The sequence below is a fragment of the Ictalurus punctatus genome, chromosome 15 (genome assembly GCF_001660625.3).
Source record: "Ictalurus punctatus breed USDA103 chromosome 15, Coco_2.0, whole genome shotgun sequence".
NCBI lineage: Eukaryota > Metazoa > Chordata > Actinopteri > Siluriformes > Ictaluridae > Ictalurus > Ictalurus punctatus.
In genome coordinates, this window is record NC_030430.2 from 21,700,401 (window position 1) to 21,719,943 (window position 19,543).

Genomic DNA, 19,543 nt, shown 5'->3' on the forward strand with positions numbered 1-19,543 from the left:
AGTTAAATGCTATTGGCAATAAAAAAGGGGGAGGGGACATCTGATGTGTCCCGCCCTGACTTCCTGTTTCAGTGGAAATTACGTCAACACATCGAATAACGCTGCACGTTTCAAGGCACTTCACGGGGACTTTAAAGAACAAAAACTGTGTGAAAATGACCTGGTTTGTGTTTGCTGCCACAATACAATAATATTACTAGAATTAATACATCAAATAATTAATACCGGGTGCACGGTTGCTTAGTGGTCAGCACATTCACCTCACACCTCCAGGGTCCGGGGATCGATTCCCCCCGGGGCCATGTGTGTGCGGAGTTTGCATGTTCTCCCCGTGCTGCGGGGGTTTCCTCCGGGTACTCCGGTTTCCTCCCCCAGTCCAAAGACATGCATGGTAGGCTGATTGGCGTGTCTAAAGTGTCCGTAGTGTATGAATGGGTGTGTGAGTGTGTATGTGATTGTGCCCTGCGATGGACTGGCACCCTGTCCAGGGTGTACCCCGCCTTGTGCCTGATGCTCCCTGGGATAGACTCCAGGTTCCCTGCGACCCTGAAAAGGAGTAAGCGGTAGAAGATGGATGGATGGATAATTAATACCATAATTAATACTAAAAATTAACGTCATTTTAGTAACTGTATCAGTGTGGTGCGACCCTTACTACTCTGAAGATTATTTTCCGAAAACATTTTATGTAAAGGTCACATAAAAATAATTATGTTCTAGATATATAATGTTAATTACAGGTGCAAATTACACCTGGTGTCATTATAAAATCTGTTTCCATTAGTGGTGAAGTGGAAGGAGACTTTTTAAAGTTCTCGTTATTAAACAACACACACACACACACACACACACACACACACACAAAAACTACAGAGCCACAGCAAAGACCTTAAACATCCCTGTCAGTAAAACTGGTTCGATATCATGGAGGCGGAAGGTTCGTGGAAAGACATCTAATCGTCTCTGGACAGGTTAGATTAGATCGAATCAGTACTCTTTTGGAACAATCTAGTCTGGTTGGACGAAACAAAAATAAATCTCTTTTAGGGAATACTTCAGCTTGTCATGTTTGGAGAAAGAAGGGTTACATGTATGATCCCAAGACCATCATACTCACAGAGATATGATCTCAAACCCACTGAGAGCATCATGATCTAGAGTTAATAAGTTAATAAGACAATTCAAATAACCCAGCTGTTCTTGTGTTGTAATCGCCCTCTGTCCTGAAGATTTCCGACCGTTACAGAGTACTGACACTGGAGACTCCTTCCAAAAATGTTAAATAAACTCCTCACAGAAAACGTCACCATATCAATGATTGCATAGGTTTTTCAAATCTGTTTATGTGGCACGTCTACTGTACAAGACCATGTGTACGTCGTTGCTATAGTAACAATAGTGTACGAGAACATTAATATAAGCCTGTGATTCGAAGCCGGAACTATTGTCAGAGCTGCTGTTATAGAAATTCATCGACGCTTTCTGACCAATCAGATTTAAGCATCAAGTAGCATTGCTGTATAAATGAATAAATACATGTTATTACAGTGGAGCTTATTTTAATATCGATATATCCTGCATATGGTGTGGCCAATTTGACCTCTTCACATTTAACAGATTTAACAAGGTTGTGTGAGGGTTGTGTTAGGGTTGCCTGTGTGTCAGGGGTCTTTTTAATATCTGTGAGATACCTCTCTCTCTCTCTCTCTCTCTCTCTCTCTCTCTCTCTTTCTCTCTAACTCTCGCAAAATTAAAATATCCGCTCTTTCAATGGAATGGCGCAGGCCCAGAGTCCCAAACCCACACGGCTAAGCAAATAAAAGAGCCCACTGCATATATCTTGGCAAAGGCTCATCATCAGATATACAGTTTCAGAAAGCCAACATGGAAATTTCTGCAACCCGAGACAATATCAACAAACTTGTCGTCCTCACGCTCGGACTGAGATTAGAAAGAAGGGTTTTGCAGTTTAATGCGTGGAGTAATGCAAGCAAACAGTGCTGTGTGGAGAAATGCTCGGGTTGAGACGAGGCCTCTGAAATCTGCCAGCTACAGCTGCTACTGGCCTGATAAAATCTTTCTCTAGGCTGGCCTACATGAAACGCTGTCAGTGAAAGAATAGGCTGTACAGAGACACTGAAAACCCAAATGTGTGTTTTAATCCTATAAATTATATATATATATATATATACACACACACATAGATAGATAGATAGATAGATAGATAGGGTTCTGTGTGTGTGTGTGTGTGTGTGCGCGTGTGTATACACGCAACACTGACACACACACACACACAGTGGCTTCCACTAATATTGGCACCCTTGGTAACGTGAAAGTGTTCTGTGCAGAATTATGTATAGAATTATGAAGCGATGGATTATAGGCTACTATTCATATTTAAAGTTACACTATTAGTTACATTAATGAGTGTAAATTAATGAGTGTATGGGAATGTATATGATGTATAGGAATATTCTGATGGAACACCTATGGAAATATGTAAATAATAACATATAGAGTAATAATAAATGAAGACTACACAGGTAGAAATATTCTGATAAAGTACAGTACTTGACTCATAGAGAATAGAATAGAAAAGAACAGAATAGAATAGCAAGAATGCTACAAATTACATCAATCTAATAAGTGTAATGTAAATGTATATATGATTTATAGGAATATTTTAATGAGGTACTTGATACAAATAGAATAGAATAGAATAGAATATCAAGGGACACCTGTAGATATAAAGCTAAATAGGAAGGAACATTCTAATGTTGTACGTGTAAACAGAATAGAATAGCTAAGGAAATATGTAAATGTTTTAGTAAATAAAGAGTAAATGGATATATATTCTGATGAAGTACAATATTCGACACACAGAGAATAGAACAGAATAGAATAGAGCAGAGCAGAATAGAGCAGAGCAGAATAGAATTGAATAGCTGTATGTAACTACGATTCTCAACACATTCCAAACATGTTGCATTTGATGGTTTATATTTATTTGTTTGCTTGTTTGTTTATTCATGAAGTATTGAACCTTTTGACTATTTTACATGACGTATGAATTTCACACACTGGCCATTATTGTCATTAATGTCATATATTTCATAAATTATAAATTATGGTCAGGTGTGAATATAAACGTAGACTTATAGAATAAAAACACAGATAAATACAGATTGTGTGTGATGTAGATTAGATCATGTACGCATACAGTATTTAAATTATAATCCTGAGAGTAAGTGTAGGTCATAAATATACAGTACACCTGGTTAAGAGAAGATAACACTTTATTAATCCCCAGATGGAGAAATTCGGGATGCTGTACACTACACCACTACTTTATCTTTGTTGCGTTCATCATTACACTTTAATAACTCATTCTCATGCAGCTGTTTCCCCATGTGAGTATTATTCATTAGAGCATTATTCAGCCTCTGCAGTATTCACACTGAAGATAACTCCACAGCCTCTACTGACATCTACTGTTACTACATGTTCATACCACATGTTCATGTTTACCTTCATTCTGTCCTTTTTGTATAGTAATGGTTCTCAGACATGGGTGCAACAGTTACACTTATTATTTAGTTATGATTATAGGGTTATTATTTGATTGGCTGGGATTAAGCTGAAGTTCAATAACTTACAGTAAAACCAAACAGAAATAATGTCTACTTAAATCAAATAAAAGAAAACGAAAAAGAAAACGAAAGTAATTGAGATAAGACAAAGATGTACCTTTATTGATCCCCTGTAGGGGAAATTCAATTCATTCATCCATCCATCTTCTATACCGCTTATCCTACAGGGTCACGGGGAATCTGGAGACTATCCCAGGGAGCATGGGGCACAAGGCGGGGTACACCCTGGACAGGGTTCTAATCCATCACAGCGCACAATCACATACACACTCACACACCCATTCATACACTACGGACACTTTAGACACGCCAATCAGCCTACCATGCATGTCTTTGGACTGGGGGAGGAAACCGGAGCACCCGGAGGAAACCCCCGCAGCACGGGGAGAACATGCCCAACCCTGGCGGTGTGAGGTGAACGTGCGAACCACTAAACCACTGCACACCCGAAATTCAATTCAAATGGGCTACATTTACTTTATTATTTCACTCTAACAGTTAAAGGTAAAGTAAAAAGAAAGGAAACCCAAAGGACAATAAAGGGAAATGTACACAAAGTACAGAAAAGGAAATGGAAATAAAAATGAAACAAAAAGAAAAATAGCTAAAAATAAATAAATAAATAAATAAATAAAAAATTGCTGTCCCAATTTTAAATAGTAGATTTTAAACTGTATAAACAGTCCTGGACCACTGAACAGATTAAACACACACACACACACACACATATTGTAAATAGTTGAATGTATGGATGGATGGATATACACTTGTAGTTTCCACTTTCATTCTAAACTACATTTCCCGTCGTGCTTTATTACCCGTCATGCTCCGCGCGCGTTGCCATAGCGCTTCACTGGTTTACCAAGATGGCGCAGAGTCCGGCTCGAGTTTTCGCTTCTCTTGTACCGGCCGCCGGCGACGGTTATGGGGGTGTGAAGGAGCTGGAGGTGAGCCGGGATGTGAAGGCGGGGTGTAGTCGGTGTGGTGGTCGCGGGAGGCAGGTGGAGGTGACGGGCAGCGCGGAGCTGTGTGTTCCTCCGGACCGGGCCGCTGTTACCGTCTCCGTGTCGAACAGCAAGGAAACCGCTCAGGACGCCGCTAACAGCGTGCAGCGCAGACTGGACTACATCCTGCACACCGGCCGCCAGCACGGAGTCCCGGTGCGACACACACACACACACACACACACACACACACACACACACACACACACACACAGAGCTCGCTCTTCCACTCAATTCTACGTTTTCCTGTGGAGGTTCGGCTCCTACCTGCATGTCCTGAACACTACAACAGACACTGAGTGAGACTGGAGGGCTTTATGGGCAAGCGCAAAAGTTTGCACTCCCTATTAACAGACTCCAGTTCAGGGTTCTCAAAGTGTGTCGGGGTGGTGGTGATATAAATCACAGCACCCCATTATCAACAGTATTATTGCACTCTTATTGTTATTGACATGTTGAGAGAGAGAGAGAGAGAGAGAGAGAGAGAGAGATACTTTATTGATCCTGAGGGAAATTGCAGTGTTACAGTAGTGTAATGTTAATAATAAAATAAAAAAAAAACATACAGATAACATAAATACAATAAAAATTCAAGTAAAGAAGATCAGTGTTAAAACAAGTGCAATAATCTAGTCAAAGTCCATTAAGGAGGAGAGGGAGTTCATCTTTATATAAAACATTATGTAACATGTAAACAAACACTTGGATGTTGCAAATGTGCAAGAAAGTGTAAAGGTGGCAATTAAAATGTGCCTGAGGGGGTACTACTACTGATAATAATAATAATGATAATAATAATAATAATAATAATAATAATAATAATAATAATAATAATAATACCACCACTCGGGTCACTTCAGTTAAATGGGTTTGAGCCAAACCTCAATAATTGAACAGCAGTTCACCAATAAATAATGTCAGCTTGGATCTAAATTGTTGTCAGTGTAAAGTTCAGGAATAAAACACACAAAATTTCCAATAAATCAAAATATTTCTGCATGTATTTAAATAATGACCCTAACATTTGGATAATTTTTTTGAAAGAGTTTTGTTTATTTTAGTTTTTTTTTTAATCCTTTTCTTGTTTTTTCTTTTCATAACGTACTAACCTCCCTAACAGGGTTTTTGAAGCCGATGGTACTCTTAACCCCTGACGTAGTGAACTAGCAGGAGGAGGTGTTTTTGTAGGAGACTATAAAGCACTTCTATAAGTCGCTCTGGATAAAGGCATCTGTTCAATGCTGTAACCGTCAATAAGGAAGGAAGGAAGGAAGAAAGAAAGGAAGAAAGAAAGGAAAGGAAGAAAGAAAGAAAGGAAGGAAGGAAGAGAGAAAGGAAGGAAGAAAGATGAAGAAAGGAAGAAGCGAAGAAAGGAAGGAAGAGAGAAACAAAGAAAGAAAGGAAAGAAAGAAAGAAAGGAAGGAAGGAAGAGAGAAAGGAAGGAAGAAAGATGAAGAAAGGAAGAAAGAAAGGAAGGAAGGAAGAAAGAAAGAAGCGAAGAAAGGAAGGAAGAGAGAAACAAAGAAAGGAAGGAAGAGAGAAACAAAGAAAGGAAGGAAGAGAGAAACAAAGAAAGGAAGGAAGAAAGAAAGAAACGAAGAAAGGAAAGGAAGGAAGAAAGAAACGAAGAAAGGAAGGAATAAAGAAAGGAAGAAACAAAGAAAGAAAGGAAGGAAGAATGGAAGGAAGAAAGAAAGAAGAGAAGGAAGAATGGAAGGAAGAAAAGAAGGAAGAATGGAAGGAAGAAAGAAAGAAGCAAACAAAGAGGAAACTGTTTTGTTGGAGCTGTGTTGAACTTTACACCCCCTGGCTGTGAACGTTTTGAAAGCCCCGGGTCTAGTTACTTTATGCGAATGTGTTTCAAGCGTTAAAATGGTTTTAAGTTGTTAAGTCGGATCTGAGTTAGAAAGTTACCGGGAGGTTGAAACTCTCGAGCAGTTTTCTGTAAGCAGTAAAGACCAACCTTTTGAAGTGAAGTGAAAACCATCATTCAGAAATGGAAGAAACATGAATCAAAGACCAAAGAGCGGAAGAAATAAAACACAACTGCCAGAGAGATTTGCAGAAGTCCTTACACGCATGTGGAACACATCCCAAAACATCGCTTATTTCCTTCACTATTAATATCTTGGCGTACACTTTCGGACCGTATTTATGACTTGCGATAATGAAGGAAAACCTACATCACGTTAAAAGTCCCGTCGATTTCATCAGAGTTCAAGTTCGAGTGTTTTTATTGTCATTTCAGCCATATACAGCTGGTAGAGTACACCGTGAAACACCGTTCCTCCAGGACCACGGTGCTACATGACACAACACGCTAACCGCATGAGGCGACACGGAACTCAATAAGATCTACACGTTTTTACACAAAGCGCACGTGAAGACGTGTGCTAACACAGGACACTACAATACTACTAAAGAGTCTCACTAGTCTTTACAGACTAATTCAAAGCTAAACATATAAAATGTTCCATCTCAAATCAGCTACTCGTTCCTGTGAGGAACAGTGAAGTCGGTGAGGTGTCGATGGATCTTCAGGGCTCTCGGGAAAGCAGATTTGAGACATAATTTATTGTGAGATCAGTATTATTTCTCCGTATACTGACAGGGCAATGATCGAACCTGCCGTGTTTGAATATGTTCCGTCAGGAGGAGGACATCACTGTGATGAAACACTTGCAGAGAGAGGAAGAGCTGTACTGTATGCAGGCTGAGGTGGGGCATCATTTAAACGCTTCAGCAGTAATTCAGGATTTAATAACGTATTGATTCAGTGCTTGTTTGATCAGATATTGGGTTCTGAATATGGTGTGTGTGTGTGTGTGTGGCAAAGGTAAGCATGGTGTTTTCCGACTTGGTGAAGATGCAGACCGTTCGCTCGGTGCTTGTTGAAAAGCTGGACAGAAGTGTGTGTGTCGGAGATCCACGTTTCTCTCACAGTCCAGAAAGCCTCAGTGTGTTACGGTAAGTCTGATATATTCACGAACGTTGTTTAGAAGCTCCTAACGACCGTAGTATTCCCACCCATCGCACCTACAGTATCTCACAAAAGTGAGTACACCCCTCACATTTTTGTAAATATTTGATGATATCTTTTCATGTGACAACACTGAAGAAATGACACTTTGCTACAATGTAAAGTAGTGAGTGTACAGCTTGTGTAACAGTGTAAATTTGCCGTCCCCTCAAAATAACTCAACACACAGCCATTAATGTCTAAACCGCTGGCAACAAAAGTGAGTACACCCCTAAGTGAAAATATCCAAATTGGGCCCAATTAGTCATTTTCCCTCCCCGGTGTCATGTGACTTGTTAGTGTTACAAGGTCTCAGGTGTGAATGGGGAGCAGGTGTGTTAAATTTGGTGTCATCGCTCTCACACTCCCTCATGCTGGTCACTGGAAGTTCAACATGGCACCTCATGGCAAAGAACTCTCTGGGGATCTGAAAAAAAGAATTGTTGCTCTACATAAAGATGGCCTAGGCTATAAGAAGATTGCCAAGACCCTGACACTGAGCTGCAGCACGGTGGCCAAGACCATACAGCGGTTTAACAGGACAGGTTCCACTCAGAACAGGCCTCGCCATGGTCGACCAAAGAAGTAGAATGCACGTACGCAGCGTCATATCCAGAGGTTGTCTTTGGGAAATAGACGTATGAGTGCTGCCAGCATTGCTGCAGAGGTTGAAGGGTTGGGGGGTCAGCCTGTCAGTGCTCAGACCATACGCCGCACACTGCATCAAATTGGTCTGCATGGCTGTCGTCCCAGAAGGAAACCTCTTCTAAAGATGTCACTTTTGTTGCCAGCGGTTTAGACATTAATGTCTGTGTGTTGAGTTATTTTGAGGGGACAGCAAATTTACACTGTTACACAAGCTGTACACTCACTACTTTACACTGTAACAAAGTGTCATTTCTTCAGTGTTGTCACATGAAAAGATATCATCAAATATTTACAAAAACGTGAGGGGTGTACTCACTTTTGTGAGATACTGTATATGTTTACACGTCGCAACATGAACATTTACGAATAAATACACCTGTGTCTTTTGCCCAACGATGTGATATATCTGGCGCTTTGCGCAGGAGACGTGTGTGTGCAGCAGCCGTGGAAAACGCTCGACTTAAAGCACAGGAGGTGTGTAACATGCTAGGACAGGCTTTAGGACGGCCCTTATCGGTACGGGAGGAGGAGTCTCGGGAGTGGAGATCTGGACAGCAAGAAGGCGTGACCCGCACTCTGACTCTACAGGAGAAGGTGGGCCAGATGTCGATCACTGCATCATCACACGTGTTTGTGACGTTTGAGCTGCGGCCTAAGGACAGGACGAGGAAGAGGTTATGAAGAACACATTCTTGGAGCTAACACAAATCAAAACAGCCAGAGATAAATATTCATCAGGGAACTACAGGAAGACATGAAATAACATCACGTGTGCTAACGGAATGTGCAAGACTTATGGCCAGTATGATTTAATATAGCGACAAATTTAAAACACCGCAGTGGTTGTAGTTCAACTTCGACTTTCAACTTCTAAAAGTCAAATAAACTGGAATCTGTAACATAAGCACAGTTCCACACAGGTATCGGAAGGTTTTAGGACTCTCCTGACTGAAAACAACATGCTTCCTGAATTACATTTCAGGAAATGTGGCCATTAAACAGAATAAATAAAGAATAAAGCACTACACGGTGTGCGGTTATAAGAAATTAATCAACATCGTGGTGGTGTGATGTGGCCCGAGAGTTCCTCTAAGCAGAGTTACTGTTTCCACCCACATGCTTATTATTTTCCAATAATGTCCCAGCATGTGCCAAAGTCCTTTATTCCTCTTATACAGCAGGAATTTGTCAATTATTGAGTTTTTAAATGTATTAAAGAATGATTTCTATTTGGTATGTGTTTATACAGTGGATACATTTATTGTATTGTATTGGAACATCCACAAAACAAGTTAGCTCCTGTTCTCACTGCTATCACGTTATAGCAGCTGTAAACATCCTTTCCCTCACTTTCAATGCATCCGCCACTGAGTGGTGGAGAGACTGTTCTCAGGTTGTCCATCCTTCTATCGGTCCATGATTCTCGCGAGCATGATACCTCAGCAACGAGCGGTTAAATGTTTGAAGGTTTTGTGCGTAATTATCGTTGTAACCCGCAGATGAACTGATTAGATTTTGGAACTGATCCAACAGGAAAACAGGAAGGTCAAATATCTGAAATGTATTTTTGCTACCAACACGTTCATGTTCAGGAACTCGCGGCCCAAGATATTTCCATCGGTCCATCTAAGTGTTTAAACGTTTGTAGAAATTATATGTGGGGGCACGGTGATTAGCACGTTCGCCTCGCACATTCAGGGTTGGGGGTTCGAATCCCGCCTCCGCCCTGTGTGCGTGGAGTTTGCGTGTTTTCCCCATGCCTCGGAGGCTTCCTCCGGGTACTCTGCTTTCTTCCCCCAGTCTAAAGACTTGTTGTAGGTGAATTGGCATTCCCATACTGTCCGTACTGTGTGAATGGGTGTGTGAATGTGCCCCGTGATTGGTTGGCACCCCCATCCAGGTGGTCCCCTGCCTTGTGCCCCAAGTTCCCTGGGATAGGCTCCAGGCTCCCCTGCGACCCTGTGTAGGATAAGTGGTATGGAAAATGGATGGATTTATACGCAATTAACTTCGCATTGGGATCCAAATTGGGTCACGGTCACAGAAAGGTCAAATGTCTGAAGTAGTTTTTATATTTTTTGACTTGTTGGTGGTGGAGGCTTCCCTATTGATACTGTTTGCATTTATTTCAACTTGTCTCAAAGCAGTATGTCTTTCCCATGGCAGAAAATTTACCAACCATTACAAAACACTGGAGACTCCTACTGTAAAGCTCCATAAATTCCCCTTAGAGAAAACGTCACCTTTTCAACAGACATTATTTTGTTACATAACACATTTTCTTAGAGAAAACTAATCAACTCCTAACGTCTAATCAATCAGATTCGAGACTTTGTGAAGAAGTTTACTTTAAACATTTAAAATGACATTCTGTGTGTAAAGCGCTGGGTCCAAACATGAATCAGAAGTACTCGAATCAGACGCAAAGTGAATCTCAATCATTTATTTAGACCGGAGACTGAAAAATGGACAAACATGTAGGCATGTAATCTGCCGAGAGGCCCTGAATTTCACAAGACAGTGTTGATTTTAACAGTAGAAATTTTACTGAACTAGTTTATCCACATTTATCCTACATTGTCTTTCTTTTCATGATAGTACAAACTTGAAAGTACTCACTCCCCATCTAATCCCAAAATGAGTCAAAACTAAACCCTCTGAGGCTCAATAATGCAAATATCATACATCTCGAGCAGCTGTAACACTTCAGCATACTTATGCAAATGACAAAAAAACTGTGCTTGATTAGTTCAGGTATGTGTTTGTATTACATTTTCACTGACTACGTTTACATGGACAGCAGTAATCTGATTATCGAGCTTATTCTGAATAAGACGATATTGTGATTAAGGTGTTTACAAGAGTCGCTTTTAGAATATCCCTTTCGTGTTCCCGTTTTACGTGTTTTAGAACATAGATCGATTAACGGCACACGTCAGTACGTCGCCGCGCCACGCCGTCCGACGTTCCCTCCAGAATTTCACGTCGACATACAGTTGGTCTTCGTTATGGTACCGTATACAGTTTTGGGTGTTTTTCTTTTTAATTTTATGAAAGCTTCAAGTGCGGTTAATTATTTGTCATGCTGTACGTGCTAATAGACGACTGCTTGAAGCCGTGGGCTGCGTCCCAAACCGCGTACTTACCTCTAATATAGTAGTCGAGGTACATGTATTTCTCCTACTATATAGCAGGCAAGTACGCGGTTTGGGACGCAGCCGTGCTCTCCTGTTTGCCGTCAGACGGTTGAGCGCTGCCGTGTGTGAACGTGTCCTGTCGCAAAATGCGGTGAAAACTCCCACACGACGTTAATAGTGTAATTAAGGTGTGTACATGTCTGTAACGCACGTCGATAATGCGACTAAAACAGGAATACTCCACATGTCTTAATTCAGTTTGTGTTTACTTCGAGTGTGACTTTAATCAGATTAAGGTCATCAATAATCTCTGTTTACATGCTAGTTTCTTAATCAGAGTATCATCTTAATCGGGTTAATATCAGATTACTGTTGTCCATGTAAACATACTGAGTGTTATGATATTTTCTTGACAACACTGTTTAAAAGCATGTTTGACATCCATTGCACAATACTGATGATTCTTTAAACTCTTCAATGACCTGAATTACATTCATGAAAAACCCAGTGTATGTTTAATAAACACAGGCAATTAAATAATAATAGAAAAATAAAAACGTGCCACTCTGTGAGCCAGTCCTTCATCTGATTCACACATGGTTAGTTGAAATTGATTTATTTGTGTTAGTCATCCCTGAATTTGCAGTCCTAACCGTAAAAGTGCAGAAGCGTGGTCACAGCCTAAGTCACATCCACACTCCATCGGGAGACTCCAAGGCACGACAGTGACGAGAGCTGCGCGCAAAGTGACGAGTGCTAATTCCCAACAGAACAACTTCGACACCTTCACAACACGTCGACATATCAGTGCGATCCGACACGCCGGGCGTCCTGTCTCCGTTTCTCTCTCAGTCGTCAGGGTAGAGTTCTTTCAGCCAGTCCAGCATCACAAATTTTTTCCCATTAAAGTGGGAGAAATACTGATCCAGAGTGGGGATTTCTAGCTGGAACACACACACACACACACTGAGTATGACAAAGTATTCAAATTATTTTGAAAATGGTGTCAATAAATGTTTTTCTGATTAAGATGCTTGTGTGTCTTATGATGTGCATCTCTCTACATGATCAATGATGCATGTAAAGAAGCACTCCAACCCTTAAATCTTTCACAGTTTGATGACCTGTCTCCCATTACTGAGAAAAGAATGGAAAAGCAGTTTATATTAACCTCAGAGGCCACACCTCCTTCACTGGAACTGAAAGGCGCAGAGGCCACACCTCCTTCACTGCAACTGAAAGGCGCAGAGGCCACACCTCCTTCACTGCAACTGACAGGCATACAGGCCACGTCTCTCTTACTGGTACTGATAGACACAGAGGCCAGACCTCCTTTAATGCAACTGATAGGCACAGAGGCCACACCTCCTTCACTGCAACTGATAGGCACAGAGGCCACACCTCCTTCACTGCAACTTATAGGCACAGAGGCCACACCTCTCTTATTGGAACTGATTGACACAGAGGCCACACCTCCTTCACTGCAACTGATAGGCACAGAGGCCACACCTCCTTCACTGCAACTTATAGGCACAGAGGCCACGCCTCACTTATTGGAACTGATAGACACAGAGGCCACACCTCCTTTAATGCAACTGATAGGCACAGAGGCCACACCTCCTTTAATGCAACTGATAGACACAGAGGCCACACCTCCTTCACTGCAACTTATAGGCACAGAGGCCACGCCTCTCTTATTGGAACTGATAGGCACAGAGGCCACGCCTCCTTCACTGCAACTTATAGGCACAGAGGCCACGCCTCTCTTATTGGAACTGATAGGCACAGAGGCCATGCCTCCTTCACTGCAACTGATAGGCACAGAGACCACTCCTCTTTCACTGGTACTGATAGGCACAGAGGCCACACCTCCTTCAATGCAACTGAGATGTATAGGCCACACTTCATTCACTGTGACTGATGGGCATGAGCATGAAACAGGAACAAGAGAAAGTAAGAAAGAAATGCATTATTCCAAACAGAAATTAATTGAATTATGTTTATAATAATAATAATAATAATAATAATAATAATAAACTCCTAATAATGACCACTGCGAGTGCTACACGAGGGAGACACCTGTTCTTAATTCAGTCTCCATCACCTGACAACATTCACATGATGGATGCTGTTCTGAATCGGTGCACTGGTAAGAATAAACTAATCTATAGTGACTTAAACCAGATGGAGATGATGGAGAAAGGAACGAGTTTCTTCATACCCTGTATCCCTCAAACAGCTGGAGTACATTCTGGGGCAGGTATCCAATCATCAGGGAGGACGGGTCTGGTCCACTGAATAAAATTTTGTAATGTGGGGTGTCCTTCAGTCTCTCCACCTACACATACACACGTACAAATAAAGGGTAAGAGGCGTAAATGTGTCTATTAAATAATAAATTCCTCAAGAAATTTTTATAACTGTCATTATAGAAAGTATTTCTGTTCTTGGATTTTAGGAAACTTTAAAAAGATGTGTGTGTGTGTGTGTGTGTGTGTGTGTGTGTTGAGACCTCTGAGTCTGTGTATTTTTTCCTCTTTAACCACTCTGGAGGAGCTCGGAGTCCTTCGTCCCAGCCCACGATCACCCCGACCATGTGATTCTGGGTATCTATGACGACCTCTCCAACACGGTGCAGCACATACGCTGGCCTGGGGCTGCGCGGCACCTCTGAAGCTATACACACACACACACACACACACAAATTTAACTACTTGCCCAACTAAATGCTGTGATACTCACTTGGTCCTGAAAAGCAGCTAATAAGCTATTATTGAGATTGAACTCTGGCTGAAATGCCGAATACTTCTAATGCGACGTGTGTAAAATCCAATCTTCACTTCCAATCTACTCCCAGTACAGTCTTGGCTGCCCTAAATTAAAGTCTTAACTATTCAACATACAGATCGGATTTGGACCACTCGGATTTGTGAGCTTAATCTGAAAGTGTGTAACCTGTGTAATCTGCACATCTGTTAGGATGGTATACATTTTGTTATTAGGCCCAGGCAGTAGTCGATGAGATTTTCACCAAAATTTGAATTCTTGCTCTTGACCCGTTTCTGAAAAACAGAGAGAGTGAAGAGGAAACTCGGGTGCTATTTGTAGCACAGGCGCTCCTTGGGGAGTCTCAGTTTCATGCAAAGCTTATGTTTAGCCCTTTGGCTGTAGAACTAATTCTTATTCAAACGGCATTGTTTGAACAGTGACGGAAGACGTGGGCATCTCTCAGTAATACACGCCACATGCTCCACCAGCTGACATTTCAGCATGGAAGGACTGCTCTTATCCATACTTAACAATGTTGGACGCCTTGGCATGCAGGTGTTCCAGGTTCGTATACAGGTTAAACGATAGAGGCCGTAATAACTTCCCACGTCAGATACAACAATATGTAAAAATGCTGTTTAGTATTTAAAGGAATAGCTCAGACATAGATCTAACTTTAACACGATTGTAGTCAATCAACCATAATATGTTTGGTGTATGAAGATTGTCTCGTTCAGGTTAGCAGTGGAGCTATGATGCTAATGCAGCCAGCAAGTAAAAGAAGCTTAGAGCAAACCTTTCCGTGTTTTGTCTGATACGGTATAATTTTTCATTCATGCATGCACTGATGAAATGATTGGTCGTCTACTTCCTATTTTTTTTCTCCTTTGTTGCCTCAATTTGGTCGCATGCCAGTTCCTACCCACCAGCCAGTTCTCCCTGATCACATGACCAACCGCATTTTTTCATACTTCTTCTCAGGCTGTGTCACAATTCAGCACAACACACTCAAAATAAAACACTATCCATCCCCTCCCTCGTTCGCAGGCTCACAGACGCCTACGATTGGCGAAAGTCGCTGCTGTGACTGACAGCGGACATGGAGTAGCACGATCCCTTCCACCAAGAGAGCACAGCTCCCTTGGCTCCTGACCGTGGATGTAGATGTCTGATTTGAGTAGTATATCGAATGCCTTTAATATAGACTTAGTCTGATATTTTATGATAACAGGTGAAATTGCTCCAGAGCCAAACGAAGTTTGTTGACATGAGTGTGTTTAGAATTTATCCAGCTCTCTGCACAATCTCTATAAGCTTATCACTTTTTAGCAACGCATGGAACTCCAGTGCAAAATACTGAAACACTGAACATGTTGATTGACTACATTTGGGATAAAGGGGAACAATTCCAGAAATTTAGCCAAACTAGCAGAACATTTCCATTTTACAGTAACAGAAATAGACTACTGAACCATGAGGTGAACTACTGAGCACGTTTAGGCTCATGACCGAAGTCGAAGTGTTGTATAAATGTTTCATATGACATGCTAGGGGAAAAAAAAAAAAAAAAAAAAGCCTCTTACCTGCAAAGTAGCCGTGCTCATTATCACGCATCAGAATCTCCAGCGCCATGATCTCTCCATGCATGTCCTCCAGCTCCTCCTCCACTCCCAACAGTCTGTGTGTACGTGTATACGTGTGTATGAGGGCACAGATCTACATGCTTCTGGTACATGTACAGGGTTTTAAAAGTGAATAATGAAAGGTTTTTTCATCGAACGCTTACGGAATTTTGGGCATCCAAGAAGTGATCCAGTCTACCAAGACGGTCACGTTTAGATACGACGTCCTCATGCTTTTCCACGCGTCAAGGATCCTGAACAAAGAGAAGCAGAAATACAGTATATAAACACTGCAAAACTGGGGTACACTAATAATAATAATAAGAAGAGGAAGTAATGGGTTCCATTTATATAGCACCTTTCTAACACTCAATATCACTATTTTTATTACTCCGAGGAAGAAGACAGGCAAAAGTCTTGGAAGAAAAGGTTTTAAGATGAATCTTAATGGGGAAAAAAAAAATATATATGATACTTGTACTTGGTAAAACATTGCTATACTAATTTAATTTTTTTAACGTTTATTAAGAATCCAAAGCCACAAACTCCACGACCGCACCTGTGCCTCTATTTTAAGTAAATACAGATTAATGATGCATTAAGAGCAACCTGAAAAACTGAAAAGCCACAGGAACAGCCGGAAAAAAAAAGAAAGAAAAATATCTATTTGCGCCACGGAGTTTGCATGTTCTCCCCCGGGTACTCCGGTTTCCTCCCCCGGTGCACAGACATGCGTTGTATGCTGATTGGCACTTACAAATTGCCCGTAGTGTGTGAATGTGCCCTGCGATGGGTTGGCATTTACATCCAGGGTGTCTTGTACCCCGAGTTCCCTGGGATAGGCTCCAGGCTCCCCGTAGCCGTGTGTAAGCGGATGGACTAATAAATTTGCCCCAGATGTACTCGATAAGCCAGGACATGTTGGGTGTTGGCCTATTTAGTTTTGCAGAGGGAATTTAATCTTGTGTAAATTTCATGTTTGACCAAAATATATACTCCTTTAACTCTGATCGGTTGATACACAATTAAAGCTTTACCCAGAAAGAGAGAGAGAGAGAGAGAGAGAGAGAGAGAGAGAGAGAGAACCACCGGGATTAAAACTAGGCCAGTACTATAAAGTAATATAAAGATCTTTCCCAAATCTCAGACGGTCCATAGTTTTGTTGTCCCTGAACTCCCATCACACATGCAGCAGAAATTCAACGCGATGGTTGGCTTGTTCCATTCCACAACCACTGGATGTCCTGGGGATCCCTGTGGACTTGTTTAGGAAAAGGCTTCAAAATGGGATTTCTGCTGACTCCCTATATAGCCTATTTGTTGTGTGTGTTTTATACGAGTCCCTGAATGGATGTGGGGCAAAGACGGGATTTTTCAAAACTGGAGAAAAAAAAAGAAAAAAAAAAAAAGTATGACGGATTAATTTGATGTAGACATCGAGACTTTTCCTACGTGACCACTCAAGAGCTAAAAATACAGTTTAAATGTAAATAAAACATATTTGTCCGAAGAATCCTATACGACACTTCTAGCTATACTACTTATTGTACAGGTGCATCTCAAAAAATTTGAATATCGTGGAAAAGTTCGTGGGTTTTTTTTCCATAATTTAATTCAAAAAGTGGAAATTTCATATATTCTAGATTCATTACACGTAAAGTGAAATATTTCAAGACTTTTTTTTTTTTTTTGTATTAATCTTGATGATTACCGATCAAAAAATCCAGTATCTCAAAATATTAGAATAAAGAATTTATAATACAGAGATGTCGATCTTTTGAAAAGGATGTTAATTTATGCGCTGATACTCGGTCGGGGCTTTAATCCTTTTGCAGGAATTACTGCGTGAATGCGGCGTGGCGTGGAGGCGATCAGTCCGAGGAACTGCTGAGGTGTTCTGGAAGCCCGGGTCGCTTTGATAGCGGGCTTCAGCTCGTCTGTATTGTCGGGTCTGGTGTCTCTCATAGATTCTCTATGGGGTTCGGGTCAGGCGAGTCGGCTGGCCAATCAAGCACAGTAACGCCATGGTCAGCAAACCAGTCACTAGTAGTTTTGGCACTGTGGGCAGGTTCAAGTCCTGCTGGAAAAGGAAATCAGCATCTCCATAAAGCTCGTCAGCAGATAGAAGCATGAAGTGCTCTAAAATCTCCTGGTAGACGCTGCATCGACTCTCGACTTGAGAAAACACAGTGGACCAACACCAGCAGATGACCTGGCAACCCAAATCATCACTGACTGTGGAAACTTCACACTGGACTTGCTGTGCCTCTCCATTCTTCCTCCAGACTCTGGGACCTTGAATTCCAAATGAAATGCAGCATTTACTTTCATCTTCCCTGTGATTGTGGGTGTGTACTGAACCAGACTGAGAGATTAAAGGCTCAGGAAACCTTCGCAGGTGTTGCCAGTAGTGTGTGCCAGTAGGTGGATTGGCTATGCTAACTCTCCCCTAGGTGTGCATGAGTGTGTGAATGCGTGTGCATGGACAGGGTGTATTTCACGCCTCACGTCCTGTGTTTCTGGGACAGGCTCGGGAGCCACTGCGTACTTCACCAGGATGAAGTGGTTACCGAAGATGAATGAATGAATCTGTAAACTTTGATGTTACAGTTCAGGCTTACTTTTATACATTATATCATCTTTGATACATTTTTGTAAGAATTTAAATTTGATTAACTTCTATGATCATATGATTGATCATGATATTATCATGAGTAACCTGATTGTATAGTGTGTGTGTGTGTGTGTGTGTGTACCCCTGAGTGGCCAGGCTGCGCTGTGCGGCGGTTCCGCTGGTCCACTGCGTTATGAGATACTGCGCGGGCAGAGCGCACAGGAGCAGCGCGAGCTGCAGCAACACCGGCCCCGTCACCTGCGGCATCACGTGACCTGTCCTTTCAACGCAAACAAAAAATGTCAAACGCAGCTATTCACAGACGAGCTGGGGGGGAAAACAAACGCACAAACAGATCTATTACTTAAGCGCGAAGTTTGTCATCAACACTATAAAAAAAATAACCAGAAAAACAAAACGAACCCGGAACTTGTGTTTTAATAACAGGAAGTTCAAACAGATGCACGCAGATTAGTTCTACTCACCTGCAGTGACGGCGCGAGCGCACGGACTGCGTAGTTTAAAGTTTAGAGATCCAGAGACAAAGCACGCGCGATCCGTACCAGTCAAAGTAAAGTTCACCCAAACCTCGGCGGTGTGCGTGTCAGGAGCGCGCGCGCTCTACAACCGCACGTTAATATTTGCATGAGGCGAAAGTTTCGGTTTTGGCACCTGCGCGCGCGGCCAATAGTCGAGGCCCACGCGGGGGAGGAGGAAGGTGGAAGGTGTACGCGTGCGACTCGCGCTCCGCCACGTCAGGAGCGGATTGTATGTAGCGCGCGGACGTGTTTCTGTGCTTCAGTGATGACGCGGGTGTGCAGGTAGAGGGCGCTGTTTAACCACGAGACGGCCACAAATCCGGACTGTTGAAAAGAGGAACCGCTTCTAAAACCGCACGCGACCATAAACTACTCGTGTGTTAAATAAGTTCAGCACTGCAACAGACAACACCGAGCCGCCATTTTATTCGGTAAACTGATCACGTGGGTGAAGTGAATGCGTGAACAGGTCTTATTTGGGCGATGGTTTATTCTCAGCATGGTAATGACAGTTAGTGATGCTGGTACGAGTGTATGCCTA

The 19,543-nt window shown here is 42.0% G+C and overlaps 2 protein-coding genes across 3 annotated transcripts; one reads left to right on the top strand and one right to left on the bottom strand.

Moving 5' to 3' along the window:
• Positions 1-4,503: 4,503 nt before the first annotated feature.
• On the top strand, positions 4,504-9,565 carry irak1bp1 (interleukin-1 receptor-associated kinase 1 binding protein 1). Its single transcript, XM_017486472.3, has 4 exons — positions 4,504-4,810; positions 7,307-7,372; positions 7,491-7,621; positions 8,744-9,565. The coding sequence occupies exons 1-4, from the start codon at positions 4,517-4,519 to the stop codon at positions 9,000-9,002; spliced, it is 750 nt and encodes a 249-aa protein (XP_017341961.1). The 5' UTR covers positions 4,504-4,516; the 3' UTR covers positions 9,003-9,565.
• A 1,184-nt stretch (positions 9,566-10,749) lies between these two features.
• On the bottom strand, positions 10,750-19,210 carry si:dkey-261l7.2. Of its 2 annotated transcripts, none has more exons than XM_017487183.3 (7): positions 18,949-19,210; positions 18,606-18,790; positions 16,014-16,103; positions 15,811-15,905; positions 13,971-14,134; positions 13,680-13,796; positions 10,750-12,402 (listed from the first exon to the last, which is right to left on the bottom strand). In XM_017487183.3, the coding sequence occupies exons 2-7, from the start codon at positions 18,728-18,730 to the stop codon at positions 12,307-12,309; spliced, it is 687 nt and encodes a 228-aa protein (XP_017342672.1). In that variant the 5' UTR covers positions 18,731-18,790; positions 18,949-19,210; the 3' UTR covers positions 10,750-12,306. The 2 variants fall into 2 exon arrangements, with proteins under 2 accessions (XP_017342672.1, XP_017342671.1); XM_017487182.3 differs by having other exon boundaries at positions 18,606-18,743; positions 18,949-19,204.
• Positions 19,211-19,543: the final 333 nt, after the last annotated feature.

What these genes read in the sequence shown, in the direction of transcription:
- si:dkey-261l7.2 (XM_017487183.3), bottom strand. Translation starts at nt 18,730, where the DNA reads ATGCCGCAGGTGACGGGGCCGGTGTTGCTGCAGCTCGCGCTGCTCCTG. An exon ending in CGCAGCCTGGCCACTCAGGG is followed by an intron (nt 16,104 to 18,605) that starts GTACACACACAC and finishes CTCTTTGTTCAG; the next exon opens with GATCCTTGACGCGTGGAAAA. An exon ending in AGCTGTTTGAGGGATACAGG is followed by an intron (nt 12,403 to 13,679) that starts GTATGAAGAAAC and finishes TGTGTGTTCCAG; the next exon opens with CTAGAAATCCCCACTCTGGA.
- irak1bp1 (XM_017486472.3), top strand. Translation starts at nt 4,517, where the DNA reads ATGGCGCAGAGTCCGGCTCGAGTTTTCGCTTCTCTTGTACCGGCCGCC. An exon ending in TGTACTGTATGCAGGCTGAG is followed by an intron (nt 7,373 to 7,490) that starts GTGGGGCATCAT and finishes TGTGTGGCAAAG; the next exon opens with GTAAGCATGGTGTTTTCCGA. An exon ending in GAAAGCCTCAGTGTGTTACG is followed by an intron (nt 7,622 to 8,743) that starts GTAAGTCTGATA and finishes CGCTTTGCGCAG; the next exon opens with GAGACGTGTGTGTGCAGCAG.